General features: G+C 45.0%; 1 protein-coding gene across 11 annotated transcripts in view; it reads left to right on the top strand.

Moving 5' to 3' along the window:
* LOC115140936 (oxidation resistance protein 1-like) overlaps positions 1-26,463 on the top strand; it is a 231,135-nt gene that overhangs the window by 202,104 nt on the left and 2,568 nt on the right. For 9 of the 11 annotated variants that reach the window (XM_029679436.2, XM_029679435.2, XM_029679433.2 and 6 more), the window contains 10 exons: positions 4,361-4,522; positions 5,127-5,311; positions 10,591-11,303; positions 13,361-13,520; positions 16,878-17,043; positions 22,065-22,145; positions 23,919-24,044; positions 24,642-24,794; positions 25,029-25,124; positions 25,437-25,510. In XM_029679436.2, coding sequence (XP_029535296.2) covers positions 4,361-4,522; positions 5,127-5,311; positions 10,591-11,303; positions 13,361-13,520; positions 16,878-17,043; positions 22,065-22,145; positions 23,919-24,044; positions 24,642-24,794; positions 25,029-25,124; positions 25,437-25,510 — 1,916 coding nt within the window. The remainder of the gene's footprint in view (positions 1-4,360; positions 4,523-5,126; positions 5,312-10,590; positions 11,304-13,360; positions 13,521-16,877; positions 17,044-22,064; positions 22,146-23,918; positions 24,045-24,641; positions 24,795-25,028; positions 25,125-25,436; positions 25,511-26,463) is intronic. The other 2 variants (XM_029679438.2, XM_065028021.1) reach the window with 1 other exon arrangement.

Raw genomic sequence — 26,463 nt, 5'->3', positions numbered from 1 at the left:
TTCTGTTGTCAGCTATGTGCTGCTGGGGGACAGTTGGATTGTGTCCCAAATGGCACCCTAATTCCCTACATTGTGTACTACTTTTGATCAGAGCCCTATGAGCCCTGGTTGAAACTAGCGTACCATATAGGGAATATGGTGCCATTTGGGATTCGACCTAGAGCTGTGTGTTATTGGAGGCTGTGAATACCTCTTGTCATGTTGCTGTAGTATTACTGCAGCAGAACAGAGAGGACTGGCGCATGAGTCACTAAGAAGTGAATGTGCCAGTGAAGAGAGGAGGGGTGAAGCACTGTAGATATCCACCTGAAGTGGATGACAGTGACCGACCAAGGAGAGCACCACTCAAGTGTCATGTTCTCTTTCCTACTGATGTATAATGTTCCTGTAACGGTGGTGGTTCAGTGAAGGCCTAGGTTTTAGCTCAAAGGGCTAACACAGTCTTGTTGTGTGCCAGAGTGCCCAGGTTGGAATCCCAGCCAGTAGTTTTTTTGTCTAGCATGTTGAGCTGCCCCCTCAGCCACATGAGCTGCCAGTGTGTCTGTGTGTATGTGTTGCTAGTATTGTGCCGGTGGGTCAGTAGTCGTGGGCTGGTGCTCCCAGGGAGACAGAGACAGGAGAGGTGTGGGAGGGTGTCAAGAGGCCAGCAGACAGCTGTGGGTTTGGTGTCTCACACACAGCAGACCTGCACGCCTACTCTTCATCTCTCTGTCTGCGCCATGTTCCCACACCCTCCCTATCCCTCCATCCTTCATTCTTCCAACCTTCTATCCCACCATATTCTTGTTCCCACACCCTCACTATCCCTCCATCCATCCCTCCGCCTGGCTCCTGTTCCCACACCGTCCCTATCCCTCCATCTCTCCTTCCCTCCGTCTGGCTCTGCAGCCAGTCACACAGCCTGGCACGGTAGCAGGCCATGTGGCCTCGTTCACAAAGACCAGCCCCACCATGTATGGTGTTTGCAGGCAGCAGATGCCCCATCTGTGGATAAATCATTATCATTGTTTACAACGGAGGAGCTGGAGTACATCTGACAGACAGTGCCTAGAAATTACTGTAGTAGGGTTGGCACAAACGTTTATGGATAAAGACCATCATAAATAAAATGATCTGCATTTTTCCCCTCCTTTTTTTGAACAGCTGACTGAAGGCGTGATGGCCAGGCGTTCATGCGGTTGAATTCAGTTTCTGTGATAACATGGGCTCTTAACAATGTGATGGAACTTTGTTGCCCACTGCTGAAACAAGCAAGGTGTTGTAGCAAACAATGAATAGAATGGGCTTAGAACCTCTAACCCTGGCAATTTGACTGGTAAACTCATGGGCACACTCGCAATGGCTGCCTGGTAATGGCTGCCTGGTATTATCATTTTTGTGGTAATGTAGAATGTTAATTCAAATAATGTTAACTGATGTGGCTCATGCAATGGAATGTATTTTTTGCAATGTACGTTGAGTTGAATCAACAAATCACAGCACATATTGATGGGTACACTTCCTGCTTTTACTTCCTGCTTTACTCCTATGGGGTACACTCAAAATGGGCACCAGTTCACCCATTATGCCATCATTGACTTGAATGGGGAAGCCCGTTCTATTCATTCTATTTCTATGGCAGCACATGCAGTCAGAAGCGGATGAAAGGAGAAACGGTGTGTCTGAAAAGCAAAACAAATATTTCCATGACCGTCACAGCCCTGAGTCCTCCACGTGAGATGCAGCAGATACTACTGTAGAAACTGGATCTGTACATAATAACACATCGTAAAACTTCAATCTCTACCTCTACTTGTCATAAGAACAGTAACACTGTATGTTTGTTGAGTGAACAGGGTTAAATAGGGTCTTTGCTGTTGTGTGGCCCATATGGTCAGGGATTGGGTTGGGTCAGGAGCATGGGTTTACCCTGAGTCTATTACTGATATGATCAATAACACAGACAGACTGCTGACACACACACATCTGTAGTTAGGTAATGTCTGCCTGATATTTCAGTTTCATGTTCCATGAGACTGAGTGAGAGTTCATTTCTCAGTGGACGTTGCGTACATCGGCAGTGCTGGAGTTCAGTTAACATTTCAGTACAGGAAGAATAGTCCGTCTACTGATCTACACACACTTGCATGACGAAGTGTATGATGTATGTAGATGGAGGAATAACAGAGCTGTATTTAAATAGTCTTCATGTGCACTTCTCATTCTGTTTCTATTAAACTAATCAAGCATCAACTAGCAAGCCACCATAAAGGTGAATGCTTCAGCCTCATATAGATATGTTTTTCTATCTAATTGCCATTATGAACTTCAGACGACAGGAAGTGCATTCGTTTACTAATGTATCTGATTAGACATACATCTCTGTCTCTGTGTGTTTGTTGACCTGATTGGCTAGCAGTGCAGAAACATTGCTACAAATGAACACTCACTAGCTATACTGCATATTTAGATACTCTGGCTGATTGGTTTGATGTAGGGAAACATACACTATATATACAAAAGTATGTGGACACTCCTTCCAATTAGTGGATTCGGCTATTTCAGCCACAACCATTGAGCACACCGCCATGCAATCTCCATAGACAAACATTGACAGTAGAATGGCCTTACTGAAGAGCTCAGTGACTTTCAACGTGGCACTGTCATAGGATGCCACCTTTCCAACAAGTCAGTTTGTAAAATGTCTGCCCTGCTATAGCTGCCCTGGTCAACTGTAAGTGCTGTTATTGTGAAGTGGAAACGTCTAGGAGAAACAACGACTCAGCCGCACACAAGCCTAGATCACCATTCTCAATGCCAAGCATCGGCTGTAGTGGTGTAAAGCTCTGGAATGATGAATCACGCTTCACCATCTGGCAGTGCAACAGATTTATCTGGGTTTGGAACGCTACCTGCCCCAATACCTAGTGCAAACTGTAAAGTTTGGTGGAGGAGGAATAATGGTCTGGGGCTGTTTTTCATGGTTTGGGCTACGCCTCTTAGTTCCAGTGAAAGGAAATCTTAACGCTACAGAATACAATTACATTCTAGGTGATTCTGGGCTTTCAACTTTGTGGCAACAGTTTGGGGAAGCTCCTTTCCTGTGTCAGCACAACAATGCCCCTGTGCACAAAGCAAGGTCCATACAGAAATGGTTTGTCGAGATCGATTTGGAAGAACTTGACTGGCCTGCACAGAGCCCTGACCTCAACCCCATCTAACACCTTTGGGATGAATAGGAACACAGACTGCGAGCCAGGCCTAATCGCTCAACATCACTGCCCAACCTCACTAATACTCTTGGCTGAAGCGAAGCAAATCCCCGAAGCAAATGTTCCAACGTCTAGTGGGAAGTCTTCTCAGAAGAGTGGAGGCTGTTATAGCAGCAACGGATGGACCAACTCCATATTAATGCCCATGATTTTGGAATGAGATGTTCGACGAGCAGGTGTACACATACTTTGGTCATGTAGTGTACATGTGTTTCTCTGTCTCTGTCTGTTTGTTAACCTGATTGGCTAGCAGTGCAGAAAACATTGCTACATGTAGACTAACTATACTCCACTGTATATTTAGATACCCTGGCTGATTGGTTTGATGTAGGGAGACAAACTTAGTTCTGATTTTGCCAACCCCTTCTTCATTATTATCACTTGTTATATAATCAGGTTACATGCAATGTAACATGTCGCTTGAGTATGTGACATAGAAATAGAATGAATAGAACGGCTTGAAAGCTCTAACCCTGGATATTTGACTGGTAAACTCATGGGTACATACATTCACAATGGCTGCCAGATATTGTGAATAATCTTCATGGTATTTTCCAATTTTCTATAAACAGATGCTAGATTGCCACAGTAATGTAGAATGTTCATTCAAATGATGCTAACTGCAATGGAATGTATTTTTTTGTAATGTCAGTTGAGTTGAAATCACAGCACAGATTGAAGGGTATACTTCCTGCTTTTACTTCCTGCCATGGGTACACTCAAAATGGCTGCCACTCAAAATGGCTGCCACTCAAAATGGCTGCCACTCAAAATGGCTGCCAGTCCACCCATTATGCCATCATTGACTTGAATGAGATTACCTCTATTTCTATGGTATGTGATGTGTGCAAGAAGTTTGTTACTGAAATCTAAGATTGCTTATATTGATTACATTCAACTCAATGTTGTTTGAGCGTTGAGTGTTGTTGAATTGATACGCTGCTGTTGATACTGTTCTATTGACTTGATCTATTCTATATGATTTGGAGGATAATCTAAAGCTATAACTAACTGTTTTTTAACATATCACTAAATGATAAATGTGTTCATTCTTGTCCACCCTTTACTTCTCCCTCCTCTCCTGTTATTCAAAATGGCCACCCCTGTAGGAATCTGATGGCGCTCCCAGGCCAGAGGCTCACCATCATCACCATGCTCCGGTGTTCTCAGCACTCCGCCAGGCCCGTGTAGTGTCGTCCACCTCCGAGGAGGAAGAGGCCCTGACAGAGAAGTTCCTCAAAATCAACTGCAAGTACATCACAGACGGCAAGGTACATATCATGTATATTCATATATATATTACAGTACTATACAATATATATAGTATTTTCTATATATAAAATAAGTACAGTATTATAAGGTAAGCTCATGGAGAAATTCAGAGGACTTTCAGGAATGCTGGCCCTCCGCCAGCCAACATCCACCTCTAGTAGCTCAGATCCATGCTATTTGAACAAAATGAAACCAATATTGATCCATTCAGTCTAAATCAAAGCTTTGCAGCTTTCACCCCCACAGGGAGGTCAGTATTGGAGCTTCCTGTTCATAGTCAATATCCTTCAGTTTCTTTTGGATACCTGTAGTACAGTACAGCCATTTTGTTTATTTATGCTGGCAAGGTAATATATCTCCTCCAGTAAATGGCTGACACATTTCTTTCACTGCCAGCTTTTTCATGCTCTAGCTATATTACTCCGTCTAACCCTTTCTTTCTTTCTTTCTTTCTTTCTTTCTTTCTTTCTTTCTTTCTTTCTTACTTTCTCTCTCTTTCTCTCTCCCACTTCTCGCTCTCTTTCTTTCTTTCTTTCTCGCTCTCTCTCTCTCTCTCTCTCTCTCTCTCTCTCTCTCTCTGTGTCTGTCTCTCTCTCCCCTCAGGGTGCGGTGAGCGGGGTGTTGCTGGTGACGCCCAACAACATCATGTTTGACCCCCACAGGATGGACCCTTTGGTGCAGGAGCACGGCTGTGAGGAGTACGGCTACATGTGTCCCCTGGAGGAGGTCATGTCTGCAGCCATCTACAAGGAGATCACTGACAGCAAGATCAGAGAAGCCGTGCCTGCGTAAGAGCCCTGTCGTCTGTCTGTCGGTCTGTCTGTCTGACAGTCACACACAGGGGTCCCGTTCATTAGAGCACACCGTAGCATCCGTTTTGTGCCTACTGAACCACAGTGACAGGAATGTAGTGGAGAGGAGTAGCGTTTCCGCACCTATTACACAAAATTAACGTTGGTTGCGTTTGCGTTTACGTTACACATCACTCGTTTACCCACGTATTTTTCTACCACTCCATCCCTGGTTACACATCACAGCCCCTCCGTAATCACTTCATCAGCCCGGCACTGCAGGCGCACACTGATTACATCAGAAACCATCCAACAGATTCATTATATCCATGCCAAAAAGGAAAAGGAAATGGCAATTATAGCAAGGTTAATGAACTATGCATTCACCCACCTACGTCTGGATTGCTCACCCATTTGCTTGATGTAATAATATATCCACTTCAGCAGCCAGCTTAGTTTATCTCCATGGCATGCCACCCACATACAGATCTCCTACCGTCTCTGTTTTTATTAGCAATTTAACGTGGATTGTTTGCTCAGATCAAGATAATTGTGTTATATTAATACTATGATGAAATCTTACCAAAGCATTAGCTATTTGTAGCTGTGTTCCTCTGTGGCTTTTAAGAACGCGGCGGCAGCGATGCCAAGGTCGTGGGTTCAGATCACATACACATGCTAATTAGGTATGCACTTACTGAACTGTAAGTTGGATGAAAGTGTCTGCTAGGAAACATTTATTATTACTGTAACTATAGAGCTATGCTTAGCCCTTCCACTCTAGTGCCCATCCAGTATGTCTGTGAAAATGTTCAGTGGTGGATTTGGGCTGTGTTAGGTGTTCAGATCTCATGGAGCATCTTTTGTGACGTCTAATGGTTATTGGCTGCAGTCCAAACACGTTATTTATACCCCCTCACCCCTTGCCCTAGCCACTTTCCCTCAGGGCAATCCCCGTCGAAACCGGATGCAGTTTGATTGCCATCTTAAGTGGAGGTCCAATTCACTAACGTTACCCCCTCTGCCCTCGATTTAGCCCAAAGGAGCGAGTAAACCACTTTGGTCACTTGCGGGGTTGATACGACCCACAATTCAATGCAAACTGTAGTCACATCATGTCAAATTCTGGTGGCCGCGAAGTGTCAAATTTTATCAACAAGGCTGCATTTTTGGCATGTCAGAAAAAAGTATTGAAGCTAGCTTGCTAGAAAATATATATAGACATTGATTTTAGCGTTGGCAAATTAGCTTAGTCTCGTAGTGAGGAGCCTATAAAACGGAGCTAGATTCAAATCAAATCAAATTTTATTTGTCACATACACATGGTTAGCAGATGTTAATGCGAGTGTAGCGAAATTCTTGTGCTTCTAGTTCCGACAATGCAGTGATAACCAACAAGTAATCTAACTAACAATTCCAAAACTACTGTCTTATACACAGTGTAAGGGGATAAGGAATATGTACATAAGGATATATGAATGAGTGATGGTACAGAGCAGCATACAGTAGATGGTATCGAGTACAGTATATACATATGAGATGAGTATGTAGACAAAGTAAACAAAGTGGCATAGTTAAAGTGGCTAGTGACATAAGAATGCAGTCGATGATCTAGAGTACAGTATATACATATGCATATGAGATGAATAATGTAGGGTAAGTAACATTATATAAGGTAGCATTGTTTAAAGTGGCTAGTGATATATTTACATCATTTCCCATCAATTCCCATTATTAAAGTGGCTGGAGTTGGGTCAGTGTCAATGACAGTGTGTTGGCAGCAGCCACTCAATGTTAGTGGTGGCTGTTTAACAGTCTGATGGCCTTGAGATAGAAGCTGTTTTTCAGTCTCTCGGTCCCAGCTTTGATGCACCTGTACTGACCTCGCCTTCTGGATGATAGCGGGGTGAACAGGCAGTGGTTCGGGTGGTTGATGTCCTTGATGATCTTTATGGCCTTCCTGTAACATCGGGTGGTGTAGGTGTCCTGGAGGGCAGGTAGTTTGCCCCGGTGATGCGTTGTGCAGACCTCACTACCCTCTGGAGAGCCTTACGGTTGAGGGCGGAGCAGTTGCCGTACCAGGCGGTGATACAGCCCGCCAGGATGCTCTCGATTGTGCATCTGTAGAAGTTTGTGAGTGCTTTTGGTGACAAGCCAAATTTCTTCAGCCTCCTGAGGTTGAAGAGGCGCTGCTGCGCTTCTTCTTCACGACGCTGTCAGTGTGAGTGGACCAATTCAGTTTGTCTGTGATGTGTATGCCGAGGAACTTAAAACTTGCTACCCTCTCCACTACTGATCCATCGATGTGGATAGGGGGTGTTCCCTCTGCTGTTTCCTGAAGTCCACAATCATCTCCTTAGTTTTGTTGACGTTGAGTGTGAGGTTATTTTCCTGACACCACACTCCGAGGGCCCTCACCTCCTCCCTGTAGGCCGTCTCGTCGTTGTTGGTAATCAAGCCTACCACTGTTGTGTCGTCCGCAAACTTGATGATTGAGTTGGAGGCGTGCATGGCCACGCAGTCGTGGGTGAACAGGGAGTACAGGAGAGGGCTCAGAACGCACCTTGTGGGGCCCCGTGTTGAGGATCAGCGGGGAGGAGATGTTGTTGCCTACCCTCACCACCTGTGGGCGGCCCGTCAGGAAGTCCAGTACCCAGTTGCACAGGGCGGGGTCGAGACCCAGGGTCTCGAGCTTGATGACGAGCTTGGAGGGTACTATGGTATTGAATGCCGAGCTGTAGTCGATGAACAGCATTCTCACATAGGTATTCCTCTTGTCCAGGTGGGTTAGGGCAGTGTGCAGTGTGGTTGAGATTGCATCGTCTGTGGACCTATTTGGGCGGTAAGCAAATTGGAGTGGGTCTAGGATGTCAGGTAGGGTGGAGGTGATATGGTCCTTGACTAGTCTCTCAAAGCACTTCATGATGACGGAAGTGAGTGCTACGGGGCAGTAGTCGTTTAGCTCAGTTACCTTAGCTTTCTTGGGAACAGGAACAATGGTGGCCCTCTTGAAGCATGTGGGAACAGCAGACTGGTATAGGGATTGATTGAATATGTCCGTAAACACACCGGCCAGCTGGTCTGCGCATGCTCTGAGGGCGCGGCTGGGGATGCCGTCTGGGCCTGCAGCCTTGCGAGGGTTAACACGTTTAAATGTCTTACTCACCTCGGCTGCAGTGAAGGAGAGACCGCATGTTTTCGTTGCAGGCCGTGTCAGTGGCACTGTATTGTCCTCAAAGCGGGCAAAAAAGTTATTTAGTCTGTCTGGGAGCAAGACATCCTGGTCCGTGACTGGGCTGGGTTTCTTCTTGTAGTCCGTGATTGACTGTAGACCCTGCCACATGCCTCTTGTGTCTGAGCCATTGAATTGAGATTCCACTTTGTCTCTGTACTGACGCTTAGCTTGTTTAATAGCCTTGTGGAGGGAATAGCTGCATTGTTTATATTCGGACATATTACCAGACACCTTGCCCTGATTAAAAGCAGTGGTTCGCGCTTTCAGTCTCACGCGAATGCTGCCATCAATCCACGGTTTCTGGTTTGGGAATGTTTTTATCGTTGCTATGGGAACGACATCTTCGACGCACGTTCTAATGAACTCGCACACCGAATCAGCGTATTCGTCAATATTTCCATCTGACGCAATACGAAACATGTCCCAGTCCACGTGATGGAAGCAGTCTTGGAGTGTGGAGTCAGCTTGGTCTGACCAGCGTTGGACAGACCTCAGCGTGGGAGCCTCTTGTTTTAGTTTCTGCCTGTAGGCAGGGATCAGCAAAATGGAGTCGTGGTCAGCTTTTCCGAAAGTGGGGCGGGGCAGGGCCTTATATGCGTCGCGGAAGTTAGAGTAACAATGATCCAAGGTTTTACCACCCCTGGTTGCGCAATCGATATGCTGATAAAATTTAGGGAGTCTTGTTTTCAGATTAGCTTTGTTAAAATCCCCAGCTACAATGAATGCAGCCTCCGGATAAATGGTTTCCAGTTTGCAAAGAGTTAAATCAAGTTCGTTCAGAGCCATCGATGTGTCTGCTTGGGGGGGATATATACGGCTGTGATTATAATCGAGGAGAATTCTCTTGTAAGATAATGCGGTCTACATTTCATTGTGAGGAATTCTAAATCAGGTGAACAGAAGGATTTGAGTTCCTGTATGTTTCCTTCATCACACCATGTCTCGTTAGTCATGAGGCATACGCCCCCACCACTCTTCTTACCAGAAAGATGTTTGTTTCTGTCGGCGCGATGCGTGGAGAAACCCGTTGGCTGCACCGCCTCGGATAGCGTCTTCCCAGTAAGCCATGTTTCTGTGAAGCAGAGAACGTTGCAGTCTCTGATGTCCCTCTGGAATGCTACCCTTGCTCGGATTTCGTCAACCTTGTTGTCAAGAGACTGGACATTGGCAAGAAGAATGCTGGGGAGTGGTGCGCGATGTGCCCTTTTTCGGAGTCTGACCAGAACACCGCCTCGAATTCTGAAATGTATAAGAATAAATGACCAAACAATAAAACTAGCTAGCCAGCTACGGGTAACTGTAGCCAGCTACCTGACAGGAGTGCTAGCTAGATATTAGCTTACTAGGTACATTAATAGCTTTAGCTAGATACGTTAGCTTACTAAGTACATTAATAGCTTTAGGTTGATTGTTTTTAAGCTCAACTTCCAGATTTCCACCAATTACGTTGCCTCTCCGATCATCACTCTCCCTTGCTTGGGCAAGGGACATTTGAGGTACACTCGGATGTGACGATGTAAAACGTCATTCAAGGGCTGAGGGTTCTACTTTGAGATTGAAACGCAGCCATTGTCTCTGTGTGTGAGGACAGCTGTTTTCTCAAATATGATGCAAGCAGACTCTGTCTCTCTCTGTCTCAAAGAGCACACAATAACAAACGCCAGTGTTTTATCATAGACACCGGTGGACCTAGGAACAAACTATTTTAGTCCCACGAGGTCTTTGGAGAACATGTGGAGTCTAGTGCGCTGTTACAGTATGTAGAGGAATCCTGTTAGTTGGCTGGCTGGCTGCACAGTGTTTTTGTTACACTGTGTCCCTGTTAATTTACTGTACAAAACCTCTTCAGATTATTATGCAGAGCCGTTCACTTATGCGCCAAACATGATTCATATTAATTCCATATTGAGAGGATGACATGTTTCACCTGGTCTCTCCACATTATACTGTAATAAACCAAATAAAATGGTTCCATTCTGCTGCATTCAAATTCAGACCTCTCTAACTTGTATTTTCTTCTTTACTGTTCTTCCCTATCTAGACATCTGGAGCCTTTGACGTCAGAGCGCGGGCCCTCCACCTCCTCTCAGCCAGACCCGGAGCAACGTCTGAGAGTCCCGGGCAACGGCAGCGGCAGCGCGGCCCCCCGCAGCACGGAGGGCTCCTTCTCCGAGGACGTCTTTATAGAGTCAGAGCTTTCCCCAATTCGGGAGGAGGCCACTTCCTCCGAAGACCCCCGGCTGGACATGTCCTCCTCAGCCACAGCCTCCACAGAGTCCATCCAAACTGTCACCCAGGTGGAGGCCTTCATCCCCCCAGGAGAAGCCCCAGGGGCCGCAAGCTGCGCCTGCAAATCAGTCAGCCAGCTGCCAGTAGATGGCCAGGGGAAACAACCCACCACAGCAGTAGACAATCCAGACAGCCACACGGCCCGGAGCCAGTCTCCCATGGACTCCAAGCAGCACAGTGTGGATGTGGAGAAGGCAGCACCAAGCACACTCACCACCAGCCAGGGACTAGGCCAGGGACCATCCTCACGCCCTGCCTCACAGAGCTCTACCACCGGGCCTGGGGAGCCCTCCGGCCAGGGGGGGAGTCCAGGGGACAGGCCCAAACTGAGCAGAGAAGGGTCCCGGGACTCCGAGACGGACGTGGAGGAACTGAGGAAGATGTGGAAGAGTCACACTATGCAACAAGCCACAGAGCAAATGGAGAATGTAACACAAAAGGAGGAGGGACAGAACTCTGCAGAAGGTAGTGAGATAACGTGTCTCTGTTGTATTATGAAAATATGAAATATATATCCTTACAATATGCACTTACATTGTTTTTCAGTAGGTGCGAAAATATGTTCAGCTTCCACCCTACTTGAGTTCTCAACATGAAGGCAAATCTATAGACAGTTATTGCAGATTATTACACATCCTCACTGCCTGGTATGCTGCTGCCATTTGCCATCTCTGCAATTATCATCATCATGTTTATTCTAATGAAGCTCCCAGTGCTATTACAGGAAAGTTGGCTCCGGCTGCTTCCGTACACCTCGGCTGCAGTGTGCTCCTGATAACCTCCTGTCACACCTTTGTGCCTCCCCAGTTGTAACTGGACTAAAAAAGGGAGAGAGAACTGTGGAAATGTGTGGTGTGCTGTTATCACTTACAGGAATGAGCAGGAATGAGGCATTATACTCCACTTTCATCTAACTCTGCTGTTAGCCGGTCTGCTGCCACGTGCACTCAACTCCAAGATAGGCTAAAACGTGAAAAATCAAACACAGAGAGACAACACAAACACCCACACCTAACATCTGAGGGGAAACACAGTAGTGTTTAGACGGCCTGCATTAATAACCCTCAGAGACACGTGCAGCATTTAAAGTGACTTAACTATTTACATTTTATAGCTGCCTTCTCTTTTTGGTTTGATGTCTTTTTCATTAAACATTGAATATTTCTTACCTTAGAATATAGACTACCACAGTAGTGGGCAGGCTCAAACCACTACTGTGTTCTGTGTCATGCCTGCTATAGGTGCTATGTATGTTATTCTTCCACTGTTCTAACTCGCCAGGACAGCGGAGTCAATCACCACCTTCCGGAGACACCTGAAACCCCACCTCTTTCAGGAATACCTAGGATAGGATAAAGTAATCCTTCTCACCCCCCCCCCCCTTACTAGATTTAGATGCACTATTGTAAAGTGGCTGTTCCACTGGATGTCTTAAGGTGAACGCACCAATTTGTAAGTCGCTCTGGATAAGAGCGTCTGCTAAATGACTTAAATGTAATGTAATGTTCTACAGTTCTATGTGAGCTCTAGTGCCTCACTTAGTTGTGTTCAGACCTGGGTTCTAATAGTATTTGTTTTCTTTTGAACACTTTTGCTGCACCTCATTGAGTTTGCCTGGTGCATTGGAACCAATGGAATAGTCCCAAAAGTGCAAACTCCGCCCATCTGCCACTCCAGGCAGGCTCAATCAAACTCTCAAAGTATTTTTTGAAAGGAAACTAATACTGGTTGAACCCAGGTCTGGTTGTGTTCAAATAATTTATATCACCATAATGTTTGCTCTTATTGGCTGGGATCACAGCAGGGTTCTGCTTTACTCCACACCATATTACCATGGCAGACGCTAGCCGAGGCACCACTTCAAAACATGCCAATTACTGCGTTTTCAAATATCATTTTTCCCACTGAGCTGTGTTTTCTAAGTAGATGAACCATTTCTCTGGCTCTGTTTGTGACTATGGGTCCCAGTCTGTGTTATGTCACAAAGTGTCTCTTTTCTTTGTAGAAGTCCCACTGATTTGCCCTTCTAATGGGTCGTTAATAAAAGCAGGTATATGTTTTGGTGTCACGATCCGTTATGATCTATGTTTATTGGGATCATCTTCCTATTATTCTGGCACGGAATTACTGTCTGTTGAGATACCTGGTAAACAGAGGAGGAGATCTAGGTCACATGGCCAGGTCGCAGTTGTAAATGAGAACTTGTTCTCAACTGGCCTACCTGGTTAAATAAAGGTGAAATTTAAAAAAAATGAAATAAAGACCCTGTTATCAAATAGATCTGAAATGTTTTCTTATTTACAGATGGATTAGGTCCAGTGGTGTGGTGAGGGACTACTAGATAATAAGGGGATATGTTTTAAACCAGGAGTAGGCCTACATTTGGTCAGTCACTAAATTGAAACATATTCTGAAAGATTGAATTCCGATTGGTATCTGCTTTGGCCCTGTAACTGTTAAGATGGATAAGATAACAATTCAGTATCATGTGATCATTTCCTGTTTGTCATGTGGCTCTACAGTGTCCATGGAGCGGCGGAGGCACCGGTCCCACAAGTTCCTGTGTCTGCGGGTGGGCCAGCCCATGAAGAAGACATTTGTGTCCAACGCCAGCGCCTCCATGCAGCAGTACGCTCAGAGGGACAGGAAACATGAGTACTGGTTCGCTGTGCCGCAGGAGAGGTGAGTGTGTGTGTGTGTGTGTGTGTGCACCACACTGCAGCGCCAAGGTTTGCAGAATCACTGTAGTGCAGCCCCATTGTCTGCCCAGTGCCAAGCCCATCTCACTATGCTGGCCACTAGACCAGACCAGACAGCTAGATTATGTATTTATTCACCCACTCTGCAGACACACACTGTCACACACACAGACATACACAAATATCTATAGAATAGAATACATGTATTTTTCACAGAGGGAACACAACTAAACACTTTTTCCCCTGTGTGAAAAGTGGACCAGGCTGTGAAAAGCAGTTCAGTTACATACATTTTGTGCAGTATCTCAGTGTGCTTTGGATGACATTTCTGTCCACAACAGCACAAATGAACTGTTTTTGCTCTTTTATGTAAATAGGTATTGATCGTAAGAAGATCTGTCAATTTTGACCCCGCTGGGATGTTGCACAGCAATGTCAGCAGTATTCATAATGAATGTATCGTTTAGGCCTTTCAAAGAACAGTACAAGGAAACATGTATCTTCATCAAAAGCTGTAAAATATGTTTTTCTAGTCAATTATTTCAAATTGCTTCAACAGCTTAATTCAATTAGTTAATGCTGAAAAGTCACTTTGTTGCAATGAATTTGCCACAACCTCATTATCAATGTTGGGTCCAAGCACAGTGCTGCCTTTGTCTCCAGTCCTGGAGAGCGAGAGGACAGAAAGTTATGAATCTGATTAGATGTTTGACCAGCCATTCTTTGGCTTTGGAAACTCTGCCCTTCAGCTGTTTTCATTCCCAGTAGCCAGTAGGCTTGTGTTGACCAGCACAGCACACTCCTCTCAGTCTCACATGTTAATCTCATTTGAAGCAGGCAGACAGGCCACCAATCTTGTCTCTGGTCACAGACACAGTCACACCACCATCACCATGGCCATGTGCCATTGTAGGGTGGTTGGAATGTGTTTATCTCAGAATGTCTCCTGTAATGCTGCCCTGTTACACTGCTGGCTCTGTTCCCATGGATAGCACTGTGCCTTTATACACACACACACACATCCGTGCACAGATGCGCACATTTACACACACTCACGTACACAAACACTTTCGTACACACAAACACACGTGCACACACACACACACACACACACGGGCAGACTGACTATGTCTGCTGAATGACCTAGTTGAATGGCGACCCAGAAGATGTGTGTAAAGTATCCTGACAATGGTGGGAGAGTTCCAGACAGTGGGGAAAAAGACCATATACAGCCTGATACATAGAGACACAAGACAGCAGAGAGGCATAACAGCCTCATGCCATTTAGAGACAGCCACAGGAGACAGGAAACAGGAGACAAAGGGCTGTGAGACATGGGTTTAATTCTAGACACAGAAAAGGTAGGAAGTATACGGAGGGTACGGGGCAACAGAGGACGAACAGCAGAGGGGCTAATCATCTTGGAGCGGGAGGGAAAGGTCTCTGCTTCTGGGGGTGTAGCCACGGGGCTATAGCGGCGTGCCAGCGCATCTGGCTTGACCTTCTTGGATACCGGTCGGGACTGCGGAAGCGAAGTGGCCTGGGCCTTACTGAACCCCTCCCAGAGGTCCAAGGACTCCGCAGGAAGACGTCCCGGGACATGCAGAGCTGACTTCAGGCAATGAGTGTGGCAGAACGGACTCCAGCCCACGATGGCACCAGTAGACCAGTCAATAGAGGGATTGTGTCGCTGGAGACAAGAGAATCCCAATACCACGGAAACCTGCGGAGACTCAATTAGCAGGAATTGGATCGTCTCGCTGTGGTTACCCGACACTCGTAGGTTGACGGGGGTGGTCTGGTGGGTGACCACGGGGACTTCCAGAGTTCATTAGATGCAAGGTGGGATCCTTGAGCGAGGGATTGGGACCACAATCGGACCTCTTCTCCCTCATACGTTCCCACAGCCGACAATCGATCCGGATGGTAAAGCGATGAGTGAGTCGCGATCCGTCGGTAGTTCTCGTGCTGCAAGCTCATCTTTTACCTCCTCCGATAATCCGTGCAGGAACATGTCGAACAGCGGGTTCCAGGTACCCTCCACTGCTAGCGCGCGGAACTCCACCGCATAGTCTGCCGCACTGAGAGAGTCCTGCCAAAGCTGGAGTAACTTCCAGGCAGCCTCTCTCCCGGACCACGGAGCCTCAAACTTTTTTCACCTCCGCCACGAATCCATCCAGACTGAAGCAGACTGTTGTTCCCAAATGTCCGTAGCCCAAGCTAGGGCCATCCCGGACATCAGCGTAAAGAGGTACGCTATCTTAGAGCAGTCAGAGGGAAAGGAGGAAGGCTGCAACTCCATGACGAGGGAACACTGAGTGAGAAACGCCCGACAGGTGCCTGACTCTCCATCAAAGCACTCCGGGGGAGGTAAGTGGGGCGGCAGGGTAGCCTAGTGGTTAGAGCGTTGGGCTAGTAACCGAAGGTTGCAAGTTCAAATCCCCGAGCTGACAAGGTACAAATCTGTCGTTCTGCCTCTGAACAGGCAGTTAACCCACTGTTCATAGGCCGTCATTGAAAATAAGAATTTGTTCTTAACTGACTTGCCTGGTTAAATAAAGGTAAAATAAAAAAATAAAAAAGTGGGGTTCCCAGGAAACCGAGGTGACGGCGCTGCTACCAGCCAGGTTACTAAGGGGCTGGGAGGTTACCGTTGTGATAGGCTGCTTGGTAGACAACCCACGGACTTGCTCCCTTAATGTGTCCAGTGCCTGGTCGTGACGTTCGGCCACGGCCTGGAACCCTTCAATCAGACCACGAAGCAACTCCTCGTGCCTTCCAATGACACCTCATTGGGCAGCGATGGCTTTGTGCGGCTGGTCCGAGTCTGCCGGGTCAGTCATGGCCAGTTCGTACTATCACGTTTGAAGGTAAGACCCAGGTGCAGACAGTGTCAAAGGAACAAAAGTTTATTAATTCGAACACTGGAAGGCAAATGTACAGGATGGCAGGCAGAGGTCGGTAATCCAGAATAGTGGGGCAAAGGTACAGGATGGCAGGCAGGCTCAAGATCAGGGCAGGCAGATGGTGGTAATCCAGAGTAGAGGGCAAAGGTACAGGACAGCAGGCAGGCTCAGGGTCAGGGCAAGCAGAAGGACAAAACTGGGAAAACTATAGACAATATATAGACAAGATAGGAGCAAGGGGAGAATACTGGTAGGTTTGAGGAACAAAACGAACTGGCAAAAGACAAACACAGAACACAGGTATAAATACACAGGGGATAATGGGGATAATGGGCGACACCTCGAGGAGGATTGAGACAATCACAAAGACTGGTGAAACAGATCAGGGCGTGACAGTCTGACTGTCTGTGTTTCTACCTCTCTTCCCTCCCGAGGTCCGAGCACCTGTATGTGTTCTTCATCCAGTGGACCCCAGACATGTATGGGGAGGGGGTGAAGGGCATCGGCCACGAGCCAGGGTTCATGGTGGTCAAGAAGCCTTCGGGGTTCGAGACAAGAGAAGACGAACCCCTCACGGATATCAACAACAAAGAGTGGGAGGTAAGGACTAGAGAACTGAGGTGTTCCACACTACCTTCTACATTCTGTGTTGTTTCTTACATGGCTGAATGTTGCTGTACAGTAGTATGTGTAGTAGTTACAATACAATGAGTGTACAAAACAATAGGAACACCTTCCTAATATTGAGTTGCACCCCCTTTTGCCCTCAGAACAGATTCAATTCGTTGGGGGTATGGACTTTACAAGGTGTTGAAAGCGTTGCACAGGGATGCTGGCCCATGTTGACTCCAATGCTTCCCACAGTTGTGTCAAGTTGACTAGATGTCCTTTGGGTGGTGGACAATTATTGATACACACGGAAAACTGTTGAGTGTGGAAAAAACCAGCAGCATTGCAGTTCTTGACACTCAAACTGGTGCGCCAGACACCTTCTACCGTACCCCATTCAAAGACTATTAAATCTTTTGTCTTTCCCATTCACCCTCTGAAAGGCACACACACACAATCCATGTCTCAATTGTCTCAAGGCTTAAAAGTCCTTCTTTAACCTGTCTCTTCCCCTTCATCTACACTGGTTGAAGTGACATCAATAAGGGATCATAGCTTTCACCTGGATTCACCTTGTCAGTCTATGTCATGGAAAGACCAGGTGTTCCTAATGTTTGATACACTCTGTATATTTACCTTCTCATCCAGCCTGTGTTGTAGTCCATAAATGTCCTATTTGTTATATGCTTTTATTCAGTCAAGTGATTTCTTTTGTGGTGATATGTCTGTGTGTAGTGTTAAATGGAATGTATTTGCATTGTTATTCTGCCGTCATCATTATCTATGCTCCTTATGGTTATTTGTGTGTTCAAATTATTACACTGTCATTTATGATTACATTGTTTTGATCAATCTGTCCAAGTGTTTGCTTGATGTGTTATAGTTATGTTTATTGTGTAATTTGTGTGAATACCATTTCCTTTGGTCGGAAATGCACAATTTTCACTCAGATTACAACAACCACAATGTTTTGCATGATTGTGAAATCATTTTGTTCCAAGTCAGTTGTCCACCTTATTAATGCAGTATATATGGCATGCATTAATATCTCTGTTGTCGTCGGTCATCCCAAACTATAGTTGTGCTGGATGACCTGACTGACTGGGGTGTTCCGCAGTTGTAGACAGATGGATGGAATGGTTCCCGTTGTGAAAAGCTGGTTGGTTCAATGCCGGGAAGGCACATAGAAAATTCTTTAAAACGTGTGGGCATTCTTGTGTCTGTAATATACATAGTTGTGTTCAGTTCGCTCACCCTTAATAGTGGCTTTATGGGATTTTCATTTCCCCTCAAATGTGGATGTAGGGTTTTAAGATTTAAGAAGCAAGATTTTGAAAGAACAAATTAAGGACTGTTAATGCATTATTCTGGTGTGAATATATTATTCTGGTGTGAATGTAGAGGAATGGGGACTCTGGATAAGAGCGTCTGCTAAATGACTTAAATGTAAATGTAAATGTGGGAAAAGTCCAGTGTGTGGACATGGCTGCTCAAAGTCTGTCCAATAGGTTGGCTGGCTGCACTTGCGTGAGGTATAATGGTGAGAGGATATATTCATTGCATACAGAAATTGATACGCAAGCTGTGGCTGGGATTTAAATTTTAATGTAAGTGAATGCTGTAGGAAACAAAGCGGGCTGATTTGTTTGGGCCTGGTCCTGAAGAGGCTACATGATCCAGTGATTTGAATAAGTAAATAGTTGCCTCTCTTTTACGTTGACCCTTTAAGGTAAACATGGATTTTAAACAATACTTATATTATTTGTCTGTAATAACTATAATGCTGTTAGCCTTTTATTATACTTTATTTGGTCATTGATCATTAGGTCTACTGTGCTGTATGTGTATTGTATGTCATGCAATATGGCAAGTATGACAATTCAAGCCACTTCATTGATTAACGTTTGATGTGTGCCCAAACTACTCAAAGGTGATCCACCAAGCTTTTTATTGTTACAGTGATGTTACACGAGAAGTGCATTTGATCTCCCTACAGTACCTCATGAAACATTTTTTTTATTAATGTACTGGTATTGTATCTTTAAATTGCTCTAGTGAAGTATGCAAATAGGAAGTGCCCTCTGCCTTTGAGCAAATAAGGAGCTGGCTTTGCTCCTGTCCTGCATTGCCACTGGCTCTTGCGGGTGTCAAACAAACATCGAAGACCCTTCTAAAATGTTTCTATTTTAGTTAGCTAGTAGATTCCCCGCCCGTCCGGTGTCTGGTTCAACATCGATTTGTGGAGATTGGAATTACTTCAGGAATGTGACTGTCGAGCTCAACCTCGCCCCGAAAGAAAGAAATGTTCTCTAGAAGGGTAAAGGAAGAAACGCCGCTGACCCCTAAGTACACTTATGTATGTATCTATAACAGTCCGTGTTTTAGCTGCGCGTGTTTTGTTGTTGTTAGCCTGCTAGCTACATTACTGGATGGCTAGCTTGCTAAGAAAAAAATGCAAACTGCTTGCCCAGTGACTGACTGAAATCAAAATAGTCACTGACATATCTGATGAGTCTAAAAAGGCAGCACTTGATGTTGTCGCTTTGTATTACTCCTTATCTTTGGTTCTCGTTTTGGAAAGTTTTGAGGTTCCGTTTTTTTCAGTGAACAGAACCGTTTGTGAACATCGTGCCATATTGTATATAACGTTAGTAACTACTAACATCATAGCTAACTTGCGACATTGTATCAATACACTGTGTATAGCTTACAGTTAGTTCTACCATTTCCATTGCATTGACAGTGATCGGCTTCTCTGTAATGGTGAGATATTATAACGTTAGTTGGGTGGGCTGATGCAATGTCTGTTTTGGAAAGAATGCCCTTCATGTAAGTTGTTATTTGGGAGGAAGGGGAGCAGAGAATAGCTTGAATATTGTAGCCTGGTCTCAGATCTTTGTGCTCTTGCAAACTCCATTTCTCATTGTCAAGCACAAACAGACAGGCACCAGGCTATGGTCGTTGGCCAGCCTGAGACCTTCCTCCTGAAAACAGAAGATGGGGATTGCAGCAAACTGGCCTGACTTGGCTTTTCTCAATAGACTGCACTTTAGTGTCAGCTAAAGTTAGGCTCCAAATAAATATTTAATGGACACTGTAGTTTACCATTTTCTTTGCATTATTGAGAACTGTAATGTGGGAGCTTGTTTGGGAAAACGTTATTTACACAATGATTTAAGGTGACTAAAGAGGTGTTTCAAGGTAACTTATTTCCGCTTGACCCAAGTTTGCCCAATCCAACCTTACTAAAATAACTTTTAACTAGTTTATGGCAGCAATTAATGTATAGCCTAATTCTATAATAGATTCAGACAATTTCATAATTGTTCTAGTTTTTTGACATGCAGTATCATAACATATTTATGGATAGGTTTCATTTGCAGGGGTACACAGCTCCAGTCCCTGAGGGCCACCCACCCACAGCACTGCTCGTGTCCATAGAAACCTATTAAGTAGGCCTACTGTACTGTATCTGGAGTTGTGCACCCCTTGAATGGGTTTGTTATGCTATTTCATATGAGCCCATGATCGCACTTCGTGCTGATTCATGGTCACATCCCCTTGAAGAGCCGGGCCTCAAGGGGCTTAGCTACCTTCTGAAGTAGAAGTCTGGCTTTAAGATGTTATTGTGGAGGTAGAACTTGTAGCTATTGTTAGACTCAGCCAGAACTGCTGATAGGCTGTTTTGAAGGGGGATTCCCGTGTGTGCTAGCTTCCATGAGCTCTGTCTGGCAGAGATGTTTGCTTCAGCTTATTATTAATGATGATTATTAATGATGATGAAAAGCAGCACTAGCGCTGGGAATTGCCCGGGACTTCACAATACGATATTATCACCATACTTAGGAAATGTATTGCGATTCTCACAATCCTGCATGTTGCTCACTGTATGTTTTTTAAATTTATTTGCCCTTTATTTAACCAGGCAAGTCAGTTAAGAACAAATTCTTATTTTCAATGACGGCCTAGGAACAGTGGGTTAACTGCCTGTTCAGGGGCAGAACGACAGATTTGTACCTTGTCAGCTCGGGGATTTGAACTTGCAACCTTCCGGTTACTAGCCGAACCCTCTAACCACTAGGCTACCCTGCCGCCAGCTGCAGAGAGAGGAGAGCATTAGAAAATGAGTTTTGATCAGGCATGGATATAGAATTGCTGAAAATATGTTGGCTCACTATTTAAAAAGGTGCAGAACAAGCTATAGGATGAAACATATTGGGAGTTTTGGCATAGGTACAGCCAACTAGAAATAGCTAAAGCTACTTAGACCCCCCCTGCCCCCTGATACTTGGAGTCAAAGTACCAATATTGCCCAAAATAATATTGCGATATGTAACTATCGGTCATCTCTGATCAGCAGGTCAAGCGAGGCTGTCTGGGACTTGTTCTCCATGGCTTAGTACACATACTGACAGGATGATTTTTGATATACTTTCTGGGCGTGGCTAATTAAATCGTTACATCAGAATTCTTGGAGTTCCTCTGTGCTCTTGTCCGGCTATACCAAATGGGTGATTCAATTTGACTTGCACAGTATTGTGCAACAGATTCAACATGTCTGTACACTAACAGGCTGGCAAGTGCTTGACGGTGTACTGGTGTTGTATCACCTACAGTCCAACGGATCGGATCCTCTCAATTGATTAAGATTATCAGAAGAATGTCCTTGTGTGGCTTAAGTTGTTTTTGTTCTGCCTGTGTCAGAATGGCTTGTCTGCCTCTCGTCTCTCTGGCTCGTCCTAACATCCACTAGTGGTGTTGCTTTAGATTACACAACCATGCAAAACACTTCTATTGGTTCATATCAACCACCTCTTGATCAAATATTAGACTTTAAACCAAGTCTATTTAATGGAGACCTGAATATCACATACCGATAGATGAAAAAATATACACAGTGATGTCAGGTCTCTCCACCTTCAAATGTACTCTCTCCCCTCTGCTGTGCTCATCCTTTTTCCTCCATCGCCAGCAGCTGAGTTACACTTCCTCTTCCTGTCTCCGCCCCCCAGGTAGTGTCACTGACTGAGTACCACCGCCGGATCGATGCGCTAAACAGTGAAGATCTGAAATCTCTCTGCAAGCGGCTTCAGGTGCCCCACTCAGCAAAGCTCCAGCTCTCCATTCCCCTTTTCTAGGCTATGTCCCAAATGGCACCCTATTCCTTATGTAGTGCACTACGTTTGGCCACTATTATGTAGGGAATAAGGTGCCATTTTTAGATTAGCCCCTGCCAGGCTCTGTTAGCTCCTCAGTGTGTTTCTGACCTCTTGCCTCTCACCCAGTTGTCCTAGCTGGGCTGACCTGGGCCAACCTGGACTAACTTTGACCTGGGCTAACCTTGACCAGGGCCCTGGGATAGGCCAGCACTATGATGCTGCAGCCTCGTGTAGCAACTGTCCAAAGAACCGCTATGAGGATAATTTGAAGAGTTTTGTGCAACCGGCAACTAATACCTGGTAGAGAAATGGAGGAGGGTAATTTATGCCTTCATAAAGTTCCCATAATGCCCTGCATCCACTTCTCACAGCTCCTCACTGACCACTGCTGTGGTTAGTTTCAAGAATGCCTCATTACTGTTTATTATTAGCCATAGCTAGTTAGATAGCCTAGTCCCAAGGCTGTCATAGAGACAAAGAATGTGAACCATAATACAATATGTTGTAGCTCATCTCTGTTGAGGGATGGGGATTTTCCTGAGGTTTCTCGACTCTGTCAATCAAATATAGAATTTGTGTTCCTCCACTTCTGAGTGACTCCTCACAAACTGTGTTCATCCATCCACATCTGGGTAGTGAGGAACTGCTGCTTCCCCATCCGCTTCTGCTTTCTATTGAAGGGAGAGGAGAGGGGAAGGGAGGGAGGTAGACAGGGATGGTGGGTGGGTGGGTGGGTGGGTGGAAGTGGGATTCAATTCAATCCATTAAGTGGGTGCAGGATTGTTTGTGCAGGACAATGCAGGTAATTCAACAGGACTGTAATGTGATCACAGTCAGGCCACCAGTAGCTAGGCCGTCTACAATCAGGCCTGTTATGGAGGAAGATAAACAACCCCGCTGGAACTCAAACAGTCCAACACCGTGTGTCCAGCTCAATCACAAATAGGCCTTCAGGGCCACTCAATATTTACTGTGTTTTGCATTTTCTCCAGCCAACATTCCTATTGTATAGAAATATCCAAACTCGGACATTGTACAATTTAGCCTCCTGATTTACCCTCTGTATATGGATATAATGCACATTTTCCGAGTGTTATTACAATTCTGGAGAAGCCCACATGTTTTTATGAGCCATTTAGGCTCTTATAAGCCAAGGTTGGCTCCTTACCTTTTTAATGTGTTACTGACATAAAGGAGTCTAGTCTATGTTCTCCCTAAACCCATTGCTCCCAAATTGATGATTTTCAAAGCTGAGTTAATTTTTTATATTAAGTAGGCCCATCTTGTATATTTGTGTTTCCTGGGGCTCATGTTAGCCTGTAAAGAATCCTGCCTCTGCTGATATGAGACTTTATTCATATCTTTAAAACCACCTTCTTAGAAATCATATGACACACCCCCAATCCTAGTAAGTAATGTGGTATCGGTTTATTAGCCTATAGAAAACATCTAGCACAGTGTTCGGTTTATTAGCCTTGGAAAACATCTAGCACAGTGTTCGGTTTATTAGTCTAGCTCTGTCCCAAATGGCACCTTATTAACTGTGAAGTGCACCACTTTTGACCAGGGCAGCGTAGTGCACTATGTAGGGGATATGATGCCATTTGGGACATATCCTAAAGCGATTGACACCCCATTACCTTTACTAGTTAGACAACCACCCACCCCTCCTGAGTGCCTGTCTGACTGTTGTCTGTGTGTATCCAGATCACCACCAAGGAGGAGGTGAACTCTAAGCATGCCACCTCTATCAAGACGGAGCTGGAGCCTGAGACCTTCAGACCCAACCTCAGTGAACCTAGCGAGCTGCTGGAGGCACAGCAGATAGAAAAGGTAATAACTCACACTGCTGACGGGCACAATGGCTTGATCCATGCCCATTGATTGTCAATGGGCTATTTCCTAAAGCAACGTCATGGTTGACCTTCAACCACAGGCCTTCAGCCATAGCAGTGCTGGCCCTCCCTGAGGAGCTATCTGTTTAGTGACAGCAGAGTCTTGAGCCTCATCATTACAAGGCTGATGGTATAGTAGCTGAGTCAGATCATTTCTATGAATTACAATACTGGGATGGTTGGGGTTTTCAGATAAGGTCTGTTAGGTGGGGTTAGTCTTCAGGAAAAAGGCATATTTTCATGTAGGCCAATAGCTGTTGGGGAAAATTGATTCTTGTTAGGGCATGCAACAAAGGAAGGAGCCTTAAGAATGTGTGTGACTAGCCTGCTGCGCTCTTATTGTAGGTCTCTCTGTGGTCGACACTTAAAGCCTGTTCTCCTGAGACTGTTGTGTTCTGGGTGTGTGGAGCTCAGTTACTCTCTAACAACCAGCTGTGGGAAAAGGTCACTGCAGCTGTAATGGACCATTGATGTCTGTGGCCTTTTCTCTCTTTCATTTCTGTTACCCCCCCCGGCGTCTGTCTCTTTTCTCCAGCTGGCCAAGAACCTCCCTCCTCGTACCATTGGGTACCCCTGGACCTTGGCCTATGGCACCACCAAGCATGGCATGAGCATCAAGAGCCTTTACCGGGCCATGCAGGGGCAGGACACCCCTGTGCTGTTGGTCATCAGGGACAGTGATGGTGGGGTGAGTGGGACAACAACACTTCTCTATTAGACCTGAATCCTAAGTCCAGATCTGTGCACGTAACTCAAATGTATATATATCCTCCATTAACTTAAATGTGTAGTTTATGCAAAAGTGTGAGACAAGCATGCTCATCTAAAGTTAGGATTGGGCCTTTGAGCTGTAATAGATTACCATGGTTCTGTACTGTCTGTTTCCTGACCTGGTGTGTTCTGGTTGGTTGTGTTGCTGCAGGTGTTTGGTGCGTTGGCGTCCGAACCCTTCAAAATCAGTGAGGGATTCTACGGCACGGGAGAGACCTTCCTCTTCACCTTCTGTCCAGAGTTTGAGGTAGGCTGACCTCTGACCTCTCTGATTGGTGACCCTTATTCGGAACTGGCCAGTGTGGTCCAGTCACTTTTACTCCTCCTAATGTCCGTTGTAAACTCATCCAACCCTGCTCTGGTCTTAGCAATTAACATGCACATCGATAAGCATTTTCCTGAGAGGAGTACTAATCAGTTTTCTTTATTAAATTAACGAGGCATCATATTGTTAGTAGTATGCCTCATTCTCATGACAATGAGGAGCTTATGTAAGATGGCATGAGGGTTTGTAATGATATATTTACACATGGTGACGTGCTCTGTTCTGTGTTGACAGGTGTACAAATGGACAGGTGACAACATGTTCTTCATGAAAGGAGATATGGACTCCTTAGCTTTTGGTGGTGGAAGGTACGCTATTTTATTTTTATGTAAAAGTTTTATCTAGCAATAAACTTTGAAACTGGGTTGTCAGTTAACCTGTCTAGGACTGCTAGCGGAACCCCTCGCCAACAACCAATGAAATTGCAGGGCGCCAAATACAAATCAACAAATCTCATAAATCAAATTTCTCAAACATACAAGTATTAGGCACCATTTTAAAGATACAATTCTCGTTAATCCAGCCACAGTGTCCGATTTCAAAAATGCTTTACAGCGAAAGCTCCACAAACGATTGTTAGGTCACCGCCAACTCACAGAAAAACCCAGCCATTTTTCCAGCCATTGAGAGTCACAAAAAGCACAAATGGAGATAAAATGAATCACTAACCTTTGATCTTCATCAGATGACACTCATAGGACTTCATGTTACATAATACATGTATGTTTTGATTGGTAAAGTTCATATTTAAAATCGGTGTTCCTTATGTAAAATCTTATTTTACTTTGGCGTGTTATGTTCAGTAGTTCCAAAACATGCAGTGATATTGCAGAGAGCCACATGAATTCACAGAAATAATGTTGATGAAAATACAACTATTATACATGGAACTTTAGATACACTTCTCCTTAATGCAACCACTGTGTCAGATTTCAAAAATACTTTACGGAAAAAGCATAATCTGAGAACGGCGCTCAGAGCCCAAACCAGCCAGAGAAATATCCGCCATGTTGGGTAGTCAACATTATTCATAAATAGCATTATAAATATTCACTTAACTTTGATCTTCATCAGAATGCACTCCCAGGAATCACAGTTCCACAATAAATGCTTGTTTTGTTCGATAATGTCCATTTACGTCCAATAGCTTCTTTTTTTAGGGCGTTTGGTAAACAAATCCAAAAGTGTGATCTGGTCCATTCGGACTAAATGTTCAGAAAGTTATATTACAGGTCGAAGAAACTTGTCAAACTAAGTATAG

Source organism: Oncorhynchus nerka, linkage group LG14 (assembly GCF_034236695.1).
Source record: "Oncorhynchus nerka isolate Pitt River linkage group LG14, Oner_Uvic_2.0, whole genome shotgun sequence".
Lineage (NCBI taxonomy): Eukaryota > Metazoa > Chordata > Actinopteri > Salmoniformes > Salmonidae > Oncorhynchus > Oncorhynchus nerka.
Note: the sequence above shows the minus strand (reverse complement) of the source record. Positions and strands in the feature narration are given on the sequence as shown.